General features: G+C 38.8%; 1 protein-coding gene across 1 annotated transcript in view; it reads left to right on the top strand.

The window, feature by feature from the left end:
• LOC133538691 (CUB and sushi domain-containing protein 1-like) overlaps nucleotides 1–22,322 on the top strand; it is a 1,135,806-nt gene that overhangs the window by 890,798 nt on the left and 222,686 nt on the right. The window contains exons 29-32 of the mRNA XM_061880405.1: nucleotides 5,225–5,416; nucleotides 12,956–13,094; nucleotides 16,935–17,122; nucleotides 21,561–21,755. Of these exons, the coding sequence (XP_061736389.1) occupies nucleotides 5,225–5,416; nucleotides 12,956–13,094; nucleotides 16,935–17,122; nucleotides 21,561–21,755 (714 nt within the window). The remainder of the gene's footprint in view (nucleotides 1–5,224; nucleotides 5,417–12,955; nucleotides 13,095–16,934; nucleotides 17,123–21,560; nucleotides 21,756–22,322) is intronic.

Raw genomic sequence — 22,322 nt, forward strand, 5'->3', positions numbered from 1 at the left:
TGAGCCACTCAACCCAAAAATGTCCCTGCCCCGTCCTTTTAGAGTCATCCTCCGTGTCTCTGAAATCCACTGTGGCAGCAAAAATCAATCACAAGCACACTGAGTAAGAAAAGAGACGGGCAGTCAAGACCATTGTACCTTTACTGCTCCTTTCTTTCATGTCAGCTCACACGCATAAACAGGCTTGCAATAACTGTGTTGTGTTTGTAAAACTAAAAGCACACCCTCATATTTACTGTGGGTGCTCACATAAATTGTGACACACTCAGATGGAACATTTTGAAGGTTATCTATTATAACAAAAACATGTACTCTTTGTTTCAGCCATTGCAACCCTAAAAAATAAACCTTGTTTTGTTAACTGTGTCCAAAACGGGCGTACTCTGGCTATGTTCTTAAGATAATAGAAACCTATTTTTGTAATGTTTTTAAATGCGAGATAAAAATCAGCTCAAAATGAAAAAAACTGCCCATATTTTTTTCATAAACTGTTTTGGTTTAAAATCTGGTAATTTTGGTTCAAGTTTCTCCCTCCGGTCTTCAGGGCCCATATCTAAAACTTCTGTTTTGTACTAGTTGAGATATACACAATTCACTGCCATCCATGACTTGATGTCTACAATGCAGTTAAAAATCATATATGAAATGTTAAATTACATACTGCAATACAGTACATGGTAATTGAAAAATGAAAATCGAAATTGATTTGAAATGAAGCCCTTAGACCTGCAATGCGGATGCAGATGGATGAATTTATTGTCCACATGGGAGTATCGATGCTCTTGGCAGGGGCTTGGCCGCGACATAATTGTCCCTACATGGTGTCTTTATTCTATACATTAAAACTCATGGGGGGCCTGATCAACTAGGATTCAAATACCATCCACAGAACAGTGTGTGTAAAGTATAAAATTGCATGCAGACCGCTCTATTTAAAAAGGGTGTTTTTGCTTGTACGACTGACATTATGTGCCCACATTTATGTTACTATGCTCTTATATGTGGGGTTTTGCTACCTTGAACAAGAACTACACATGACAGTTGTTCTTCAATATAGAATCCTAATGTAGACATAACCGAGATGATGGTGCACTCTGTGGGGAGGGGGTAGGCCGTCACAACACTGTTGCGTGTTCATGCGTCTGGGATAATCCAAATGAATGAAAATGCACATTAATAGACATTTTTTTTTATATAGAACAGGTTTTTCAAACGTATGGTCCTTGGGCCGGTTCAGGCCCGCGGCCAGGTTAAATCCGGGCCACGATTCGTGAAAGGAATTTGCAAAATGTAAAAAATGAGCTGCAATTTTTTATGAAATAAAATGATGTTCTAAATGTGTCCACTGGATGTGGCAGTAGCAATTTTATTTTGCAAGCAAACAGTTTATTGCCCCAGAATGTCTGTCAAAAAAGAGACACTAGGACGCAAAGTGTAACTTAACCATTTTAAATAGTTTCTATACATAGTTTGTTGAGTTATATAATAATAAATAATACATGGAAATGACAGAAAAGATATGCAATACCTAGAAATGTTTTTATTATCGATTATCTACTTTGTATTTTGTTCAAGCCCAGATAAATTGTCACCTAAAAGTTAAATGACTTTGTAGAAACACCGAGATTAAGTCTAAATTCCTTTGATGTGTTTTTAAAACTGCACCATTTATTTCCTCAGAATTTGACAGTGTTTTGTCAAGAGGATTAATTGGGATATGTTCATTTTCAGAATGTGCTTGTTCTATTTTTGGCCAAAGTAAAACAAAGAAAACAATCTGAAGTTGTCTTTATTTTTAAGTTATTAAGTCATTAGTTAACCAGCCCGTCCCACTTGGGAATAGATTTTCCTCCATGTGGCCTCTGATCCAAAATGTGTTCGGGACCCCTGATATCAAGGATATAATATGGTAATATTATATCTTATATTTATCCTAAATGAACGCCATTAGAAAAAAACGAAAAAAAACAAAAAAACAGCAGCAGACACCAAAACGCATCAATTTAATTAGTTTTAATCAGCCACCTAAGGGTAACCTACCATCTTTTCATACTTTCTGGTATGTGTTTTGTGGTATTTGGGATCAGTGTAAGTTACCAAAATGTGAACTCAGACAATTGAGGCAGGGAGGAGATATTGATGAAACAATACTGCCTTCACTACCCCCAAACGAGGTGTTTGAAATTTGCCCAATTTGTGCCATTTTCACAAGTGGGACATCAGTAGATATCACCATACATGGTGACGATTTACCCCAAAGAACTATGCGCGAGTCCGCCATTGTAGTCCGATGCTGTAGTGAACAAGCACCTTCCTTTTCTCTATCCTCTTGTTGTAGGGCAGACTGGCTTGTGCATGCCAAGTCTTGCCCACTGATGCCTTTTTAATACAAAGTAGCGTACAGTTCAAACTTATATATGTCAGTTGACTCAAAGTGCTGACATGGCTGGTGGGGAAAAGACAGTCAAAGCGAAGACATTTAAATAAGACAAAACAAGCCCCTTCTGGAGAGACGGTCAGTAAGCGGTTTGAAAATGGTCTGTGAAATATAATTTATCTTATTTAGACTTTAAGGAAGAGTTTTAAATGTGGGAAAAAAAATCACAACATAACCCCTTTAAGTCATCCTGCAGTTATAAAAGTATAAAATTATATTGCTGTGTCTTTATTTCTAATGTTTTTATTTTCGATAGTCCATTTTTGTTGACAAGCATACATAAGACAGAGCTGAAGCCGTATCGCTTCCTTTCTCACAGCTATTTTTGCAACACTAACAGTTTGCACGTCCTTTCTGGCCGTACTGAATAAAGACATAAAACACGGCCATTTAACAGTTTCAGTCTTCATAAATCACACTGTGTGTGTTAAATAATTGTATTTATATCTTCTCTTCCCAGTTTTGTGGGCGTTCTGATGATCAGCACATATTGTGCATATTCATGAACACACAAAATAGATTTTGCTCCTTATTTTGCTCACTTAAAAGACACTCTGTGCACAACCTTAGTAGATCAGTTTTGCATGGTCAATCAAGTTTGCGCGTGTTTTAGTACACACAAACCTTTAGTAGATCAGGCAAGTCAGGCTGTCTTAGAGACAGCAAACCAATCAAAGTGGATGCAAAGATGTGTCTATGCACTGTATACACTCTCTCCAGTAGGTGCATTTCAAGTGACGATAAGACATCCTACAAGTTTTTGAGGTTATGGCTATGTAAATCCCTCAAGTGAAGCATTGACTACAAGGATATAGTTGACTTAAAAAATGTTTTCACTGAAATAGAAGCATACAGATATGGTTAATTACAGCCAAATTAGAGCTTGATTAAAAGGCTAATGAAATGGCTGCATGAAATTGTTTGAACTTTAGATAAATAATTGTTAATTAATAGTGTCAACAGGGCCCTGCGATGAGGTGGCGACTTGTCCAGGGTGTACCAAGCCTTCCGCCCGATTGTAGCTGAGATAGGCGCCAGTGCCCTCAAAAGGGAATAAGCGGTAGGAAATGGATGGATGGATGTTGTCAACAAACATGTTTCATCATGCCATTACCCCTGGCCAATTTACAGAGGACACCATGGTGAAGCCTGGGAAGGTAGTCAATTATACAGCTCAAATCTGTCGCCTAGTTTAAAATAGCTAGTAGGTTGTTTTTGTTGTTGTTGTTTTTTAACAACAGTGCCTTAGCGTGGGATTGTACACAACTTGGGCGATTGAGGAAATAGGCTTTAGTGAGAATGGAGAGAGGTGCTGCAGCAAGGTTCTGTCAATAAGCTTCTGGGCTCCCGGCAGGGGAGCAAGTGAAAGTGGAGTAAAGTCCAGCAAGCCAGTGCTTAGGAGGATACTGTCAATCTACTACAGTTCAGTCTGCTACAAGCTCAGGCAAACACTCTTGATAACATATATTTTACTGTACTCGGGGCTGAGAGTGCTGGAATAACTGACTGCAATAGACACTCTCACTCTCACAGCATAATATTGACTGCCATTATCAACCATTATCATCATTTAATATAGAGCTGACCCTCATGTCTTTTCTTGCTGTCTTTAAGGGACAAACCTGATGGAGCGCATTTTGTAGTTTATTGTCTTATGTGGAAAATTCATATGCAAAACCATGTGCTTCTATCTCCTTCTCTGGCACATGCTGTATGGTTTTCAAATCCTTTTCATTTTAACAATAAATATTGACACTCACTAATATGCTAATCAAAGCCAGCAAGTTTGTTCCATTATTATGGTAATGACACCTTAGTTCCCCCCATGTTCATTTAACAAAGTAAAGTAAAGGCGATATATACTGTAAGAGTCCACCAAGAAAAAAAAAAGGTTTTGTTTTTACTCCTTGATGAAAGTGTCTACTTGTCAATGTCATTGTCAGCGCATACAGTGTGAAATCAGACACCACCCTTAGCATTATACTGGTTGATGTTCGAGTTATATTTATTATGATATAAAACTGTCTCTTCAAGTCTATTAAATATCTTACAAGACAAGTAAACCATTTGAAAGATCAAATGTAATGTGTTGTATAGTGTATGGAAAGTGTATATTTTGCACGTTAAATGATTTGTGTCCAGGGTTAACCCCCTAACCCTTGGAGATATGCATTGCTAGGCATCCGGGCTAAAAATTAACCAAACCAGGCATGCAATTGACTATCTGCGGTGACCCCAGGCAGGAAATAGCCTTAGAAAAAGGCAGGAAATAGCCTTAGAAAATGCACCCCCCCCCCCCCCCCATCCCCCCCCGCCCCGCCCGCTCTCAAAAAAAAAAAATAGATAGTAACTATTGTTAGCAATCAAAGGATAGTAACTATTGTTAGCAATCAAAGCGTTGGCTCTTTGCCCACCTTGGCTCCTGTGCCGCCTACCCTGGTGTAGTGAATGTATGTTTGGTGGTGGTCGCAAGTTGGCAGCCACGTTCCATTTAGTGTACCCCAGGGCAGTTATTGCTACGTACTGGGGACTATACAGTGATATAATAATGGGTTTTGTTTTGGCCTTCTTACTTTTAATCTGTCTCAATATGCGTCACTGGTGTTATTTATAGTAAAACAACATTTCTGTCTGCATTGTCAATATGTTGACAGTAAGCCTGTTTGGCTCCACCACATAATGGACTATTGTGTGTCTGTAAATTGTAAAATTGTTTTTTCGCTTTCAGAAAGATAATATTGTTGTGGTGGAGTGCCCCTGTCTCAATGTCCGTCTCACTTTGTCTAGCCACAACAGCAACGACCTGCAATGACCCCGGCATCCCAGTAAATGGCTCTCGATATGGGGACAGTAAGGAGCCCGGTGACAGTATGACGTTCCAGTGTGACCCCGGATATCAGCTCCAAGGCTCTGATACCATCACATGTGTCCGCATGGATAACAGGTTCTACTGGCAGCCCGACCCTCCAACATGCATGGGTAGGTGAACATTAATCAATCAAATTAATTCAAACGGCTTCCTTTGTTAAGACAATTCAAGAATATAGGAGCAATGTTTGGAGAGAACATTTCTAATAATTTTCTTTAGACTTTGAAGGTCATCCCAATCAAGACCACTTGAGAGCGGGGTCCCGATCTCCTTGCAACTCTGGTTCAGTTTGGTTCTCTTGATCTGCTATACGGACCAAAGACCAGTACACAATATGCAGCTGAATTTTATTATGATCTATGTATTCAACCCAGCAGATGGAATTTTGGATTAGAGTAACTGAGTTACGTATTGCATCATAAAAGCAGCTCAATCATGTTCTTATTTTGTGCGTAAGTTCTGTGCAGCTGTTGTTTCAATGACAAAAATAGCCAATTTGATGTTAAGCTAAGCACACCAAGTCTATTTCTTAAATGCTGGGTCCAGACCAGAGCACCAAACCACAAGTTTGCCGGTCCTCTCACTGGCTTAATGCTGGTGTGCCAGATTGTCTCCCATATTCTAATGTGTTACATTATGGCTTTAAATGATGTCGCAATGGGTTTTGGAATGACAATGCATTTATTACATTGTGTAACAGTGCAACATAATGCCTGTGAAAATTTCTATTTACCCAAGTCATTGTATTCTCAGGGCGTTGAATCGATCGCAACTACTTTGTAGACTGCTCAGATTGTCTGAGATGATGTTTCGCCTCTCACCAGACCAGGCTTCAACATGGGTTGAGTTTTTTCTCGCCCTGATGTGGGATCAGAGCCGAGGATGTCATTGTGGTTTGTGCAGCCTTTTGAGGCATGTGTGATTAAGGGCTATATAAATAAACATTGATTGACTGATAGATTGATTTCATGCTCATAGAGGTAGATCGAACAGCTCGAATCTAGGCTCGACTGCTCGGCTCAGAGGTGAAAAGTCTTTTAAGACAATCTGAACAGTACAATTGAGATTAATTAAATGCCCTGGGAAGTGCGATATGATGTTTTAAGAATTTGGTTGGAAATTATGTTAAATTTTAAGAACGGTATATTATGTTTCTAGTCTGTCTTCTATTTTGTGCAAACTCTAAAAACACTGTGGCTGTACAATGAATAGCCCAATGTGCGTTAGAAATAAGGTGTAATGCTTGTTTTTAAAATGTTTGACCTTTCGGACATTTCCACTCTATAATATCCTAATTTAAAGGGTCAGAGCAAGTGTTACTACTGTAGCAATACCCAAACTATTAGCAATCTATTTTTACTAATTAAAGCGCAACAGTAACAAAATATGCGTTTTTTTGTGCTGCCTGAATGTGGATTTTATAAGAAGTGTCAAAAAGTGCAGCGGTGACTTGAAATAAGTCATCAGCAGGCCCCCCACAACCCTGAAGATTTGCTACAGATGCTCTCTTTTATAGATCTCATCCAGTTTTATGCTCAAGTGTCCAAGGTGATGTTTGTTTACTGAAATACAGGCTGTTGAAGCCAAGGCTGTGGGAAGATACATCTTTCATTTTCTCACACAATTAGTTAACGTGCTTCTTCTATTCCACAATGAGTCATTTTTCTATCATGTGTCCTGACATTTTGATCACAATCTCACATGGATTAGATCTTTTGACTAAATAGCTCTTGTAAAAACCATTAACCATTTGTACGTCATGAGTATGACAGATTATGTCCTTGTTCTTAGCGGCATGGCTCGGTTGGTAGTGAGGGTTGTGGGTTCGATTCCCGCTTCCGCCATCCTAGTCACAGACATTGTGTCCTTGGGCAAGACACTCTACCCACCTGCTCCCAGCTAGTGCCCCCCCCACCCCCACACACACACACACACTGGTTTAAATGTAGCTTAAAGCTGTAGATAATGGGTTTCACTACGTAAAGCACTTTGGTTCCCTGGAAAAAAAGCGTTATATGAATATAATTCACTTCACTTGTTTTGTTTCAATTGGCGGTATAGCCTTTTCCTTTTCTACTTTTCCAACCGCTTCCCCTACTGACTCCGTCCGACTAAACTAATTGAATTGTTAACGGGATGTCACGTTGACGACACTCCAACACTAATGTTCACCCTTTACTCGAGTCAAATGGGAACCTGATGGGACTTGGATTGTGGTTTGAGGAATTTATAAAAGAGAGTACCTCCAAACTGTCAAAAGTCTGGCACTTTCTCTGAAGATGGTTACTATACACACATACTTCTGTCCACTTTGCTGCGCCTCTATGGCGGAGATGTTAGACTGAACGTTTTTTTTTTTGCGTGTGTGTTGGGCACACAAACACTCTCATCCGCTCTCACTCCATCCGTACCTAGTACATCTTAACATCATTAAAATTAGAAATAATAATGTGTGTGTGTGTGTGTGTTTCTACCCTTTTTGAGACATCAACAAGGAAAAGTACCTTCCATATGAGGACCGGTGAACAAGTTAGGACATATATCATGGTCCCAATAGGGAATACCATTGCATCTAATAGAGCATGTCTCATTTGCACGCCTGTTGGGGAAATCTATCAAAATTAGGGTGGTCCCAAAAAGGAGAGAATTTTCAAATCGACTGTGTGTTGGTTTTAAAAGTGCTCTCCCTGTGGTCAACATATGAAATAACAAGTGTGTGTAAAAAGTTGAAGTGCTCCCCCTCTGGCCAACATTAGTAATAACAAGTGTGTGTAAGAAATGTAAATGTGTCCCCTTTGGCCAAAATTAATTATAAAAATAAATATGTATAAAGAGACATGCTGTAATAACTTTAAGTAAATGAAGATTAAAAACAATTACAAACAAAAATATAAAATTATTAACTCAAAGCTTACCTTTGTTATATTTGTATGGTATGCATATATTATCAATGTTGTAAATACACATTTTTATATATCTAGAAAGGCAGGCATTTTTCAGAGGTCTCAAGAAGGTAAGAATCACAAGAATGTGTGTGTGTGTGTGTGTGTGTGTGTGTGTGTGTGTGTGTATGTGTGTGTGTGCGTGTGCATACAGATAAGAAACGGGGTGAGGTCATGTTGTCTATCTTCCTCGAACAAAACGAAGGCTGAAAAGAGTAACTTCTAAGATGTTCCATTTTGGTGGGGAAATATCTCCTTAACAATACCACAGAACAAATTAAATGGTTCAGTTTTGAGACCTTCTCGGCAGAGAAACCATCAGCTGTGGAATCACTTGTGTATTGTACTGAGTAGATTGTAATAGCATTAATGAGGTCATAGAGTTGTACTGAAATGAATATGCATAGCCCCACTCAAAAACGAGACGTGAGGTGGTAATATTCTTTGCAGTAAATGAAAATATATTGTTAGCACTCAAATAAACTCTTCGATAACAGTTTTTTTCTTTAAAATTGGAACACATGCAACCTCCCCTCGGAGAACATAGTACGGCTGAGGTCTTACCTTCTCTCAGAATTATATTGTGTGGAGTTTTATTCTCACTTCAGACAATGTTTACTCGTTCACTGTAGGAGATTAAAATAATTAAATTCCTGCGTTTTAACATAACAACAAATGACATAACACGATGACATTCATTAAATGTCATCATGACACACGCAAATGTAGTCACCTGTGAGCAAGTGTGTCATAGGATTTACTTTCCGATCATTTTAAGTACAGTGGTACCTCTACTTAAAGGTGTTTTGAGATAGGAGCTGTCTCTCAGCTAATTGTTATCCTTTATGTTACAACTAAACATTTTGGTTGCAAACACCCCCGTCATTAGTTAATGTAGCAAATGTCACAGTAAACCCCGTAATATCCACCCAAAACTTCTGATCTTATAGCTAGAGATCGACATAACTTTGTTTTCCAACCATGAGAAGAAAGAAAGTGAGCATGATGGATGGTGCTGGGAAGAAGTAGATGGTAGTCATTGAATTAAAAGTAGAAAGCATCAAAAACATGACCGAGTGTGTTGCCAACTTGGTGAAATAATTTGAGTGTATCACTGTGAGACTGCACCTTACTGAAGCAGAATGAGTAATGCCGACCAAGAATGTTAAAATGACATCTAAACGGCCGACATTTATCCATGAAAATATGGAAAAGCGGCTGATGGTGTGTTTGATAGAGAAGCAGCGCGAAGGAGATCGTGTAGAAGTCCACTATCAAGGAAAATGTTGTACATTATTATCACATTCGTTCTTGAAATTGATATTTTAATTTTTTTTTTTTTGAGTGGGGGGCAAGCCCTAATAAAATTGATTTCAATTCATTTGTTGTTGATTTGAAACACAAATGTTCTGAGTTCAGAGCTCAGTTACAAAATCAATTAAGTTAGTAAGTTAAGGTACCACTGTATTGTATTTTATGAGTTGTGTCAATTGTCATTAAACAATGTACTGTGAGGTGTTTCAATAATTACTCAGTGATTTTGCTACACTGCATGCATGCTTTGTATATGACTGAAATCATGCCGGCCTCTTGACCACTTTTTACACTTGTGCAAACATGGAAAAATTGTGCTGCACTTGAACGCGATTGAGTGTGATCTCACCCGTCAAATGTACTGTGCTTTAGGCCAGTGGTTCTCAAATGGGGGTACGCATACCCCTGGGGGTATTTGAAGGTATGCCAAGGGGTACGTGAGATTTTTTTTTAAATATTCTAAAAATAGCAACAATTAAATAATCCTTTATAAATATATTTATTGAATAATACTTCAAGAAAATATGAATGTAAGTTCATAAACTGTGGAAAAAAATACAACAATGCAATATTCAGTGTTGACAGCTAGATTTTTTTGTGGACATGATCCATAAATATTGATGTTAAAGATTTATTTTTTTGTGAAGAAATGTTTAGAATGAAGTTGATGAATCCAGATGGATCTCTATTACAATCCCCAAAGAGGGCACTTTAAGTTGATGATTACTTCTATGTGTAGAAATCTTTATTTATAATTGAATGACTTGTGTACTTTTCAATGAGTTTTTTGTTATTTTTATAACTTTTTTTCCAAATAGTTCAAGAAAGACCACTACCAATTACCAATATGTTGCACTGTTATACAATTTAATAAATCAGAAACTGATGACATAGTGCTGTATTTTACTTCTTTATCTCTTTTTTTCAACCAAAAAAAGTCTTGCTCTGATTAGGGGGTACTTGAATTGAAAACATGTTCACAGGGGGTACATCACTGAAAAAAGGTTGAGAGCCACTGCTTTAGGCGATAAGTGTAACGTGACTCTCGCCAGATCTTTGTAGTTCACTGAGCTCCACACAAAGATCTGGGAGTTCTCAATAGAAAATGTATTTCAGAAGGTGGCGCCTTGTAAACAAGTCATTGTATGTGATTGGATAAACCACATGTCTGTTATCTTGAATGACGTGCGACTTCAACCACTCACATCCAAATCAACCCGTGACGCTGATGAGAGCGACGTTCGGAAATCCAAACCCGATCGGAAGAAGAGCCAAAACATTCTTGCCACCAATAAATGCCTTCAAAACCGTTCTCTGTTCATCTTTTTAATAATTAATTTTCGATATATTCGCCAAAACAGGTGCAATAGCAGAATCAATCTCAGCACACGACATTGTTGTTTGAATCAAACAGTTGCTTCGGCGCTACGTCACATCTATGAAATCCCGCCCGGCGATCCTGATTGGTTCATTATTTTTTGCTATCTTGAAGGAGTTTGCAATGCCTTCGAGCCCAGACCCTTGTGTGGAGCTCAGCGAACTACAAGGGTCTGGCGGGAGTCAGGTTACAATGAGTGGCCCCTGGCACGGGTTGCCAGTAGTGTGATTACGCCCTACTGTAAGTCTTCTGGATCCTTCAAGGAGTGACTCACCAAACACTTTGAAAACCGATGTATGAAAGCTATGTTTCTGACATCTGCTCATTCTCAGATCCCTATGTGTATTATTTATCTACCATTATCACCACCATCAGAGCCACCTGGTACAAAGTACCCGGTTAGTTACTGCAACCCACTTCACATTGCATTTGCACTCCACTTCTGCAATAGGTTTTCCACCCTCCAATTTTCAGGTGTGCTTTCTTTTATTTAGTCTCCACAACTCCCTCTGACACACTTGATTTCCTCACGGAAATAAACAAGTTATTCCCAGTCTGTATTTCTTTCTGCAATCATCAAATGCATGATGGCAGAGTCAGTGCAGAAGAAAAATTATTATTCCAGAAAGTTTTTGTAAAGCATTTGCACGGACTTACCAGACCCTCCTCCTGTATCAGGTAATAAAGAACTAAAATCACTTCATTAAGTCTTATGCAGTCCATTATATAGAAGTGATTACAGTGGAGGTGAAATGATTATGGACAAGAGTACTCCCACTTCAATAGTTGCCTCACTATTACTATCCAGAGATTTACAACTCTGACACAATTTGGACATGTCTCCCCTCCTCTTTGTATTGTGCCTCACGCTTGCATACCGGCCAGCACAGTGAGAGAAAGCAATTATAAGAATGCCAGCTTACACTTGACACATCAGCACTGGTTCCACCGAGCAGTACGGTTTCACTGTCGGCAAAGTAATTTCTAGCATCCATATTGTATAATTGCAGCGTATAAACACTCATACTACTTTCTGGCCCTGGTCCGTTGGCCTACCAACAGCAGTGATAAAGTACCTAAAAGGGGCAGAGATAGACACACTGAACTCCGACATTTGGTCAATTTTTCTCATTCTGTCTACAGTCAGGAACGTTTACTTAACATATACACACCAAGAAGAAACAATGCTAATTAAGTGTAATTTTGTAACTAATTATCCTTTATATTAAAATGTGAGTCATGCTCAGTATGCTGAAATACACCTTCTTCAGTTACATTCATACAGTGATGCGTAGTGCCGGGTTTTTATGATGTTATCGTTGTCATTGCCACAATACCAGCATAGTTTTTTCTGTGTCTAACTTTGCCATTCTTTCCTTTTAAAAAAACTTGACTTTGTTCCCACAATGCCGCCACTTACTTTTCCTCACCTATTTTTCCACAGTTAAAACCACCTATCCTGTGTTCTTTGTTTCTTTGCGATATTATGCATCTCTGGGGTGCGGCGTTGCAAACACCACCATGTACGGGAGTGTGTGTCTGTGTGCGAGTGATCTTAACGTTCAGGTTCAGCCCTTTGTTTGTGTCTACTTTACCGTAGCTAATGCGTTCAAACCCACCTGACTCTTTTACAAGTCCTTCCTGTCTGCAATGGTGCCTGAATTGATCGCTGGTGCTAAGAGTTGTCTTACTCTATCATTGCAGGATAACAGGACCACTAGTGGGTGCTTTCGCTGGTAGACCAGCCCCAATATGTTTCTAAATTTCACAGTCCCTGTCTCTTATTCGTTTTACGTATTCTGTGTATCTGTGAAGACAATATCATTCATGCACCAGATGTTATTCTCTCTCCCAAGTCACCTCAGCCACACCTCCCATCAGTACCTAACCCTTTCTCTCCTGTGCCTACATTTGGGGATGATATAGATGCTCCCACAAGGGTGATTCTCCCCTCAGATCCAAAGGCCCTAATCTTGTATAAACACCATCTCTCTATTTTGGGTTTTTCTCCCCAGCAACATGTGGAGGTAACGTCAGCGGTCCTTCTGGAGTGATCCTGTCTCCTAACTACCCCCAGCCATACCCACCGGGGAAAGAGTGTGATTGGCGAATACGAGTCAACCCAGATTTTGTCATTGCACTTATCTTCAAAAGGTAGGCGTGACCATGGGGCTTTTAATAAAAGTGTAACTGTCACAAAATGCATGTTCAGTTCTTTACCTGCAAGTGGAATTCTGTGTCTGCAGAACCACTTTTGCTGGCAATTCTTACAAGTCATTTTAGTCGTTAAATATTTAGATCTAAATAGCAGTGCCCATCGTTTTAGCTCAGTTTTAGGATTATTTGAGGTGAGGGGGAGTTTGGAGGATTTAACTGCCGGAATTGACATAATAAAGTTTTTCAATGTACATGTACAGTTGTGGTCAGAAGTTTACATACACTTGTGACGGACATAATGTCATGGCTGTTTTGAGTTTCCAATACTTTCTACTTCCTACATTTTAGTCGTTAAATATTTAGATCTAAATAGCAGTGCCCATCCTTTTAGCTCAGTTTTGGGATTTTTTGAGGTGAGGGGGAGTTTGGAGGGTTTAACTGCCGGAATTGACATAAAGTGTTTCAATGTACATAATAATAATAATAATGGATTAGATTTATATCGCGCTTTTCTATTGTTAGATACTCAAAGTGCTCACAGTGAAGTGGGAACCCATCATTCATTCACACCTGGTGGTGGTAAGCTACATCAGTAGCCACAGCTGCCCTGGGGTAGACTGACGGAAGCGTGGCTGCCAGTTTGCGCCTACGGCCCCTCCGACCACCACCAATCATTCAGTCATCATTCATTCACCAGTGTGAGCGGCACCGGGGGCAAAGGGTGAAGTGTCCTGCCCAAGGACACAACGGCAGCGATTTGGATTTCCACAGGTGGGAAGCGGACCTGCAACCCTCAGGTTTTTTTTGGGGCACGGCCGCTCTACCCACTACGCTATGCCGCCCCCATGTAAAGTTGTGGTCAGAAGTTTACATACACTTGTGAAGGACATAATGTCATGGCTGTCTTAAGTTTCCAATACTTTCTACAACTTTTATTTTTTTTTGTGATAAAGTGATTGGAGCACATACTTGTTTGTCACAAAATACATTTATGAAGTTTGGTTCTTTTATGAATTTATTATGGTTCTACTGAAAATGTGACCAAATCTGCTGGGTCAAAAGTACAAAAACAGCTAAATTTTTGTTTCATCTGACATCACATGGACAAAGATAAGACCTTTTGGAGGAAAGTTCTGTCTGTGGTCAGATGAAACAAAACTTGAGCTGTTTGGCCACAATACCCAGCAATATGTTATGGGGAGAAAAGGTGACACCTTTAATCCCAGGAACGCTATACCTACCGTCAAGCATGGTGGTGGTTGTCAGGCTTGGACTGTGGATGTTTGTGCTTCCTCGATGCAAGGATGATGTGGGACGAGTCAGGCATGAATGTAAGTACATGATATTTATTAAATAAACAAACAAACTACAAAAAGACAAACCAAGGACGCGCTCTGTGGCGGATAATATTCTATACTAAACTTAAAACAAAACAGCACAATGGCATGACTATATACAAATAAACAAACAATACTATCTATGGCATAAACAACAAAACTTACTCAGCGTGGAGCAAAACGAACAACAAGGCATGAAACAGATTGTCAAGGTCGTGAAGGAGGTGCAGCATGGGTAGGGTGCGTGCGAGTGTGAAGATCCCAGAATGAAGACAAGCAAAAGAGTGACTTAAGTAGCCGTGATCATTAGGGAAAACAGGTGTGAGGCTGAGAACAAGGACGTGACATGACAGGTGAAAACTAATGAGTTGGCATGGAGATGAAAACCAACCAGGAAGTGCCAAGACAGAACTTAATTGTCCAAAAAACTAAACATAACCTGACCAAAACCAAAACATAAACTTACAGCCGTGACAGTGGTAGTAAGATGCTCTGGGCCTGTTTAGCTGCCAATGGAACTGGTGCTTTACAAAGAGTAAATGGGACAATGAAAAAGGAAGATTACCTCCAAATTATTCAGGGAAAACTAAAATCATCAGCCGGAGGTTGGGTCTTGGGCACAGTTGGGTGTTCCAACAGGACAATGACCTCAAACACACGTCAAAAGTGGTAAAGGACTGGCTAAATCAGGCGAGTATTAAGGTTTTAGAATGGCCTTCCTAGAGTCCTGATCTAAATGTGTGGAGAATGCTAAAGAAACAAGTTAATGTAATAAAACCATCAACTTTAGCTGAACTGCGCATATTTTGTCAAGAGGAGTGGTCAAAAGTTCAACCAAAAGCTTGCTTGTGGATGGCTACCAAAAGCGCCTTATTGCAGTGAAACTTGGCAAGGGACATGTAACCAAATATTAAAATTGACCAGCACATTTGGTTACATGTTCAGTAGACCCATAATAAATTCATAAAAGAACCAAACTTCATGAATGTTTTTTGTGAGCAATAAGTATGTGCTCCAATCACTCTATCACAAAAAAAGGAGTTGTAGAAATTATTGAAAACTCAAAATAGCCAAGACATTATGTTCTTTACAAGTGAATACTAAACTTTTGACCATGACAGTATGTTGATAAATAAGAATAGATTCTAAACCTATTTTCATGCACACTTGAGGCCCAATCTAAATGGTTTAATTAGCATATTTAATGATTACACTGACCTTTGCGACTTGAATGTTACACTAAGATTAAAATTGATTTATATTGAATGTCACTGCTCTTTCTGCATTTTCATTTCATGACATTTTTACTAACAGTTTGTGGCCTTCAAAATGTACTCTATGTATTGGTACGGATCACTTTTAAAGCATTGTCACTACCAAAGGGCTTATGTGCTGTAAAGCTCTTTTCAGATTGGATATGAATAAAGTGTCTTGGCATTCACAGGGCGTATGGTAACCTTGCAAATGATTGCATTAGGTGATTACAGGCAGGCATAATCCAATAACAGATAATGCTGTCAGAAAAAGTTTTAGTAGTACACATTAAATGAAAGGTTGGGAAATATCAGACTACAATTTAAGCATTCCTGCAAAGAAATTAAGATTTTTTGATTTTAGAAGAAACTAAACAGCTTTCCCAACATGGCTTTAGGCAATATGCTCAACAATAATCACATTAATGCAAATATAATAAGACAAAATGAATGTGACCACCAGTCATACAAGTATTTATATGCCACAACTGCACACATTTTAAAACTTTTTTATCATTTCTTAATTGGACTAAAATGGCACTTAGTATAACTAAGACCTCTTCCAAGGACAATTATGGCCTCTGCCAGGCACGGACCAATAACTCTTGGTGCGCATAGTGGAAGGAGGAAGGTGTATTGCTCACAATAGAACCTATACTGTATTTCCATTTGCTCCCACTATGCACTTACTTATGTGACTTTACCATTAACATTACTGCATTACAACCGTGCATGTGTACTACAGCATGTACCACAAACGTTACTGTACATTTTACAGTCATTGACGTTATAACAAGGCTAAACATCAAACCCATCACTAAGAAGGATGGCCTACCCTTTGATGGGGAATCAGAACAATTCTAAACCTACACTCGAGTAAGAGTGCATAGATGGATATGTGTTGTGGAGGGTATAGGGAAGGCATATGGATCTGTGTGTTTGTGCATGTTTGGCTGCCAGGTGGCCGCTAATACATAGTATAATTGCTGTCAGGGTTTGATTGATGGAATTATGGTGTTTATATGTTAATTGCTCTAACACAGTGTATGCACATTTTGTCAAATTGACAGTTTTTAAATCAATTTGCACTTTTGAATTTATAAAAAAAATTACACACCAACACTAAGATATCAACCTCTCGCGATCCTACACAGATGGCTAAAATATTGTTATTATTCCATCAGATGAATTTAAATGAAGGGGTTTGTTTCAGCTATAATTGTCTGTATTTGTTTTGCTTCTGTCAGTTTCAACATGGAGCCCAGTTATGACTTCTTGCACATCTACGAGGGCGAAGACTCCAACGGGCCACTGCTGGCAAGTCTCCAAGGTAGCCAAGCTCCTGAGCGCATCGAGAGCGGTGGTAACAGTCTCTTCTTGGCCTTCCGATCGGACGCCTCTCTGGGCATGTCGGGCTTTGCCATTGAGTTCAGAGGTAAACTTTGGTCTGCCATTCATCGCCTCTTAAATAGTAATACATTTTGTAGGTAGACACTGAATTCCTGCAGAGTATTGACTGCCAGTTGAAGTACCATACTACTTTCTGCAATGCAAACAGACAATATCAGGGGTCGTGTGTTAAAATTTAGTAAAAGAAAGTGGTACCTGTTAAGTCTATGAGGGAATTACTGTATTTTACGGATTATAAACCGCACCGGTATATAAAACGCAACCACTACATTTTGAAAGAAAAACTGTTTTTTCATATTTTAGCCGCACTGGACTGACTGTAAGTCGCATGCATATATTGGTATTTTTGAAATGAGCTATTTACATATGAAGATTGTATAAATGTCTATTTACATACTTAACACGGCTTTTCAAACAAACCACAAAAGGTATTGATGTTGATATTCATTATCCTTAATGAGAGGGATAAAATGTTGTCTTTTTTTTGATAAGGTTTAAGATGTTTATCAGGATTCTTCTTCCTTGTACTTTGTAAAAACTTTTTGTTGAAACAGTTTCTTAAAGTGGATCATTTTACAAACCCTGTTTCCATATGAGTTGGGAAATTGTGTTAGACCTAAATATGTACGTAATACATTGATTTGCAAATCATTTTCAACTCATATTCAGTTAAATAGGCTACAGAGACAACATATTTGATGTTCAAAGTGAAAAACTTTTTTTTTTTCCAATGAACATTAACTTTAAAATTTGATGCCAGCCACACGTGACAAAGTTGGGAAGGTGGCAATAAATACTGATAAAGTTAAGGAATGCTCATCAAACACTTATATGGAATATCCCACAGGTGTGCAGGCCAATTGGGAACAGTTGGGTGCCAGGATTGGGTATAAAAACAGCTTCCATGAAATGCTAAGTAATTCACAAACAAGGATGGGGCGAGGGTCACCACTTTGTAAGCAATTGTCGAACAGTTTTAGAACAACATTTCTCAACAAGCTATTGCAAGGAATTTAGGGATTTTACCATCTACGGTCTGTAAAATCATCAAAAGGTTCAGAGAATCTGGAGAAATCCACGTAAGCGATGATATTACGAACCTTTGATCCCTCAAGCGGTACTGTATCAAACACCCACATCAGTGTGTAAAGGATAACACCACATGGGCTCAGGAACACTTCATGACACCACTGTCAGTAACTACAATTGGTCGTTACATCTGTAAGTGCAAGTTAAAACCCTACTATGCAAAGCCAAACCCATTTATCAACAACACCCTGAAACGGCGCCGGCTTCGCTGGGCCCGATCAATCTGAGATGGACTGATACAAAGTGGAAAAGTGTTCTGTGGTCTGACGAGTCCACATTTCAAATTATATTTGGAAACAGAGGACGTGGTGTCCTCCAGAACAAAGAGGAAAATAACCATTCGGATTGTTATAGGCGCAAAGTTGAAAAGCCAGCGTCTGTGATGGTATGGGGGTGTATTAGTGCCAAAGGCATGGGTAACTTACACATCTGTGAATCCACCATTAATGCTGAAAGGTCCATACAGGTTTTGGAGCAACATATGTTGTCATCCAAGCAACGTTATCATGGACGCCCCTGCTTATTTCAGCAAGACAATGCCAAGACACGTGTTACAACAGCGTGGCTTCATAGTAGAAGAGTGCGGGTACTTTCCTGGCCCACCTGCAGTCCAGCCCTGTCTCCCATCGAAAATGTGTGGCGCATTATGAAGCGTAAAATACGACAGCGGAGACCCCGGACTGTTGAACGACTGAAGCTCTACATAAAACAAGAATGGGAAAGAATTCCACTTTCAAAGCTTCATCAATTAGTTTCCTCAGTTCCCAAACGTTTATTGAGTGTTGTGAAAAGAAAAGTTGATGTAACACAGTGGTTAACATGCCCTTTCCCAACTACTTGGGCACGTATTGCAGCCATAAAGTTCTAAGTTAATTATTATTTTCCAAAAGAAAATTAAGTTTATGAGTTTGAACATCAAATATCTTCTTGTCTTTGTAGTTCATTCAATTGAATATGGGTTGAAAAGGATTTGCAAATCATTGTATTCCGTTTATATTTACATCTAACACAATTTCCCAACTCATATCAAAACGGGGTTTGTCATACATTGTTTGATTTCTTAGCTTATCCATTCCATAATTCAGCTATTAGCGAAGAAAAAGCCACAGATTAGCCAGCCTTTTACATAAACCACAGGGTTCAAATCTTGGGAAAAAAGTAGCAACTTATAGTCCATAAAATACAGTAGAACAAGTTGGTTGTAGTTTGGAGCATTGAGCCTGGGCCTTGCCGGGTGGAATTTAATGTTTTGTCTCCAGATTGACAGTCTTTGCAATCAATAGTGAACTTTTCAAACCTTCATTTATAAACCATAATGCCTTTACGTGATGCCCTAGCGCTACAATGTTTTCCATTGAAATGTGATTGCTGTGATTGACCTGATGCAGGGTACACTATCTTGATCATAATTAGAGTTTATGGGTGGTAATGATTAAAAAGTCGATATAGGGGTGAACCCTCTGTAGACAGGCATTTTAAGATGCCAACTCTATTCATTTCTGCCTCATGTCATGAGGTTTTTTTCAGCTGAAAGGGCATGATGCTTCATGTCAGCCCATGAATTGTTTACCTCCACAGATTGTGACTCATCCTGGTATTACAAAAACTGCTGGACTGGCGGTGATTTAACGGCTATTGTCAAAGTGAAACTGATTACCTCACAGCCTGACTGGAGAGGAAATCTCCTCTGTCAAGTTTATATATACGTATATAAAAATGTGTGTGTGTGTGTATAAAAAGTTTGTCTAACTTCATTGATCTGTAATTAAAAATGATTATCTCCCCCTCTGTTGTCTGTCTCACCACGACACCTCACACCTCTGTGCTTTTGTCATTAACTCACTACCATTTCATCTGCCATCGCTCTAATTAAAATGCAACCTTAATCATCTCCCTGTTTCACTTGCGTCTTACCTGCCACCTTCCGAACCTCTTTCTCCTTTTTTCCTCACTCTTCACAGGAAAAGCAAACAGCCCGGGCCAACACTGACTCATTTTGACTTTGACAGTTTTTGACATTGTTTGACTTCCCATGTCTACTCTATCCCTCTTGCTTTTGTCATTTGCCCCCATTAGCTCTTTCTTCTTCTATGACGAAGAAGAAATGTAAGACAGAGGATATCTCATATAAAGGGTTTGTTTCTGTCACATCTAATCATATCAGCAAATACAGAATAAACTACATAGTGCTGGTTTGGGGAGCAGCAGCCGCTGTGTCTTGCTAAACTCAGTCAGGAGAAACGTAAAATCTGATTTCCATTTATAAAAGCCTCCATTGCTCTTCCTTATTGCACTTTAGTAAAGACATGTTGTTGGGTTGTGATAAAACTGCTTCTATGGCAACAGCAATGCCAATTATGCATTGTATGCCATGAATTCCGTTGAATATCAGGTCCATGCATCCTGTTCTAAAGGTCAGCCAAACGTGTTTCAGGTGTCAAACTTAAGGCTCGCAAAATGTGTGTCAGTAAATCACTTCCATCTTTCTTGCAAAATGTATTTTTCCTATAATTTTGACAAATGTATATGTCCTGCATGCCAATACTTGTCTTTAAAGATTCAAAATGAACTGATCTTGCCAGGACCATTGTTTGAGATACATGTTTTAAATAGTGTTTATTGTTAAAATAAAAAAAAAAAAATCTTCAATATCCGCCTTTCACCATGATTCATGATTTAAAGCCAGTTATCCATTAATTTATGTGTCAACAAATTTAATCATCAAATGTCCAGGCAATTGTTTAATAATAATATGAGGAGACTGTTAGGAATGTGAATCATTCAATGTATGATTCAATTTAATTCAGATTCTTGAAGTGACGATTCGCTTCAGAATCAATATCTCGATTTAACATGATTCTCAATTCAAACCAATTTCAGCATTATATCATTTGGTATTAAAAAAGTTTAACCTTTCAAAACAGGTTACAGGTTACAAAAGCTCATTTTGGCTGCTGACATCTACGCGTAGCAAATATTGTATATAAAATATACAGTATAGGCTTTTTTAATCTTTTTTTTTATAATGATAAAACTATTTATAATCAGAGTGAATACGACTTGCGATTCAGATGTGAATACAATATTTGTTAGCACATGTAGCGGTTATACTTTATTATTCATATGTCTTTACTCTTACAAGCTGCCCTATTAAAAGAACCATAAGAGTGATGTGGCCTCAGTGAAAACACGTTTTATACTGCAGCATTACTGTTTTTCCTCTTCTTTTAAGGTATTACATGTTGTAACCCTTGGACAACAAGACATTTACGTATGCTGTCATAAAACATAAAATGGGCCACTTAGACGAAAAAGTTGTGTCGTAGTTCAGTACATTTTGATACTGTAACCTAATCTATTTTCTTTCACTGCAGAAAAACCCAGAGAGGCCTGTTTTGATCCCGGGAACATCATGAATGCTAGTCGGACCGGACATGACTATAAACTGGGATCACAGGTGTCCTACAACTGTCACCACGGCTACACAATATTGGGTGGGGATACCATAACGTGTGTGATGGGCCATGATGGGAAGCCCGTTTGGGATAAGGCTCTACCATTGTGTAAAGGTAGGAAAGATTCATGCACAACCACATTGTTAAACATAATATACTTTTCCCCCCTAAAACACCATTGACAAATAGATCATTGGTGGGAATAATTTGGGGGAGGTCCTTTTTTTTTCCCAATAAACAAAGCAAGGTCATGCTTCGATCAGTTTGTTGTTGAAGAACTCGAGAATCCCATCCAACACATTTGGGGTGAACTATAACACGGATAAGAACACAGTACTAAATATAAAACTTGATTCATGTAACAATGTCTTTATCATTGTGGTTAATTTTGACCTTGGCATATATTAACATTGTTATTAGACACAGTACAGCATAGCCCTTGCTTTGTAACCGTGTTGATGCAGTACAATGTGTGTGCAGTGCCCATTCAAGCGTATATTCCTAGATCACTGGTTGAAGTTGTGTGTGCTTCATTGTGTGCGTGTGTGTGTGTGTGTATAAATCTGAGACATATTGTGTCAGGGATTGGAAGGCTAAACTGTCACAACGGTCTATTTGATTAATGACTGACAGAGCGAGGGAAATGGCACCTGCCAAATGTCCATTTGCACTGTATTTGTC

The sequence above is a fragment of the Nerophis ophidion genome, linkage group LG02 (assembly GCF_033978795.1).
Source record: "Nerophis ophidion isolate RoL-2023_Sa linkage group LG02, RoL_Noph_v1.0, whole genome shotgun sequence".
Taxonomy (NCBI): domain Eukaryota; kingdom Metazoa; phylum Chordata; class Actinopteri; order Syngnathiformes; family Syngnathidae; genus Nerophis; species Nerophis ophidion.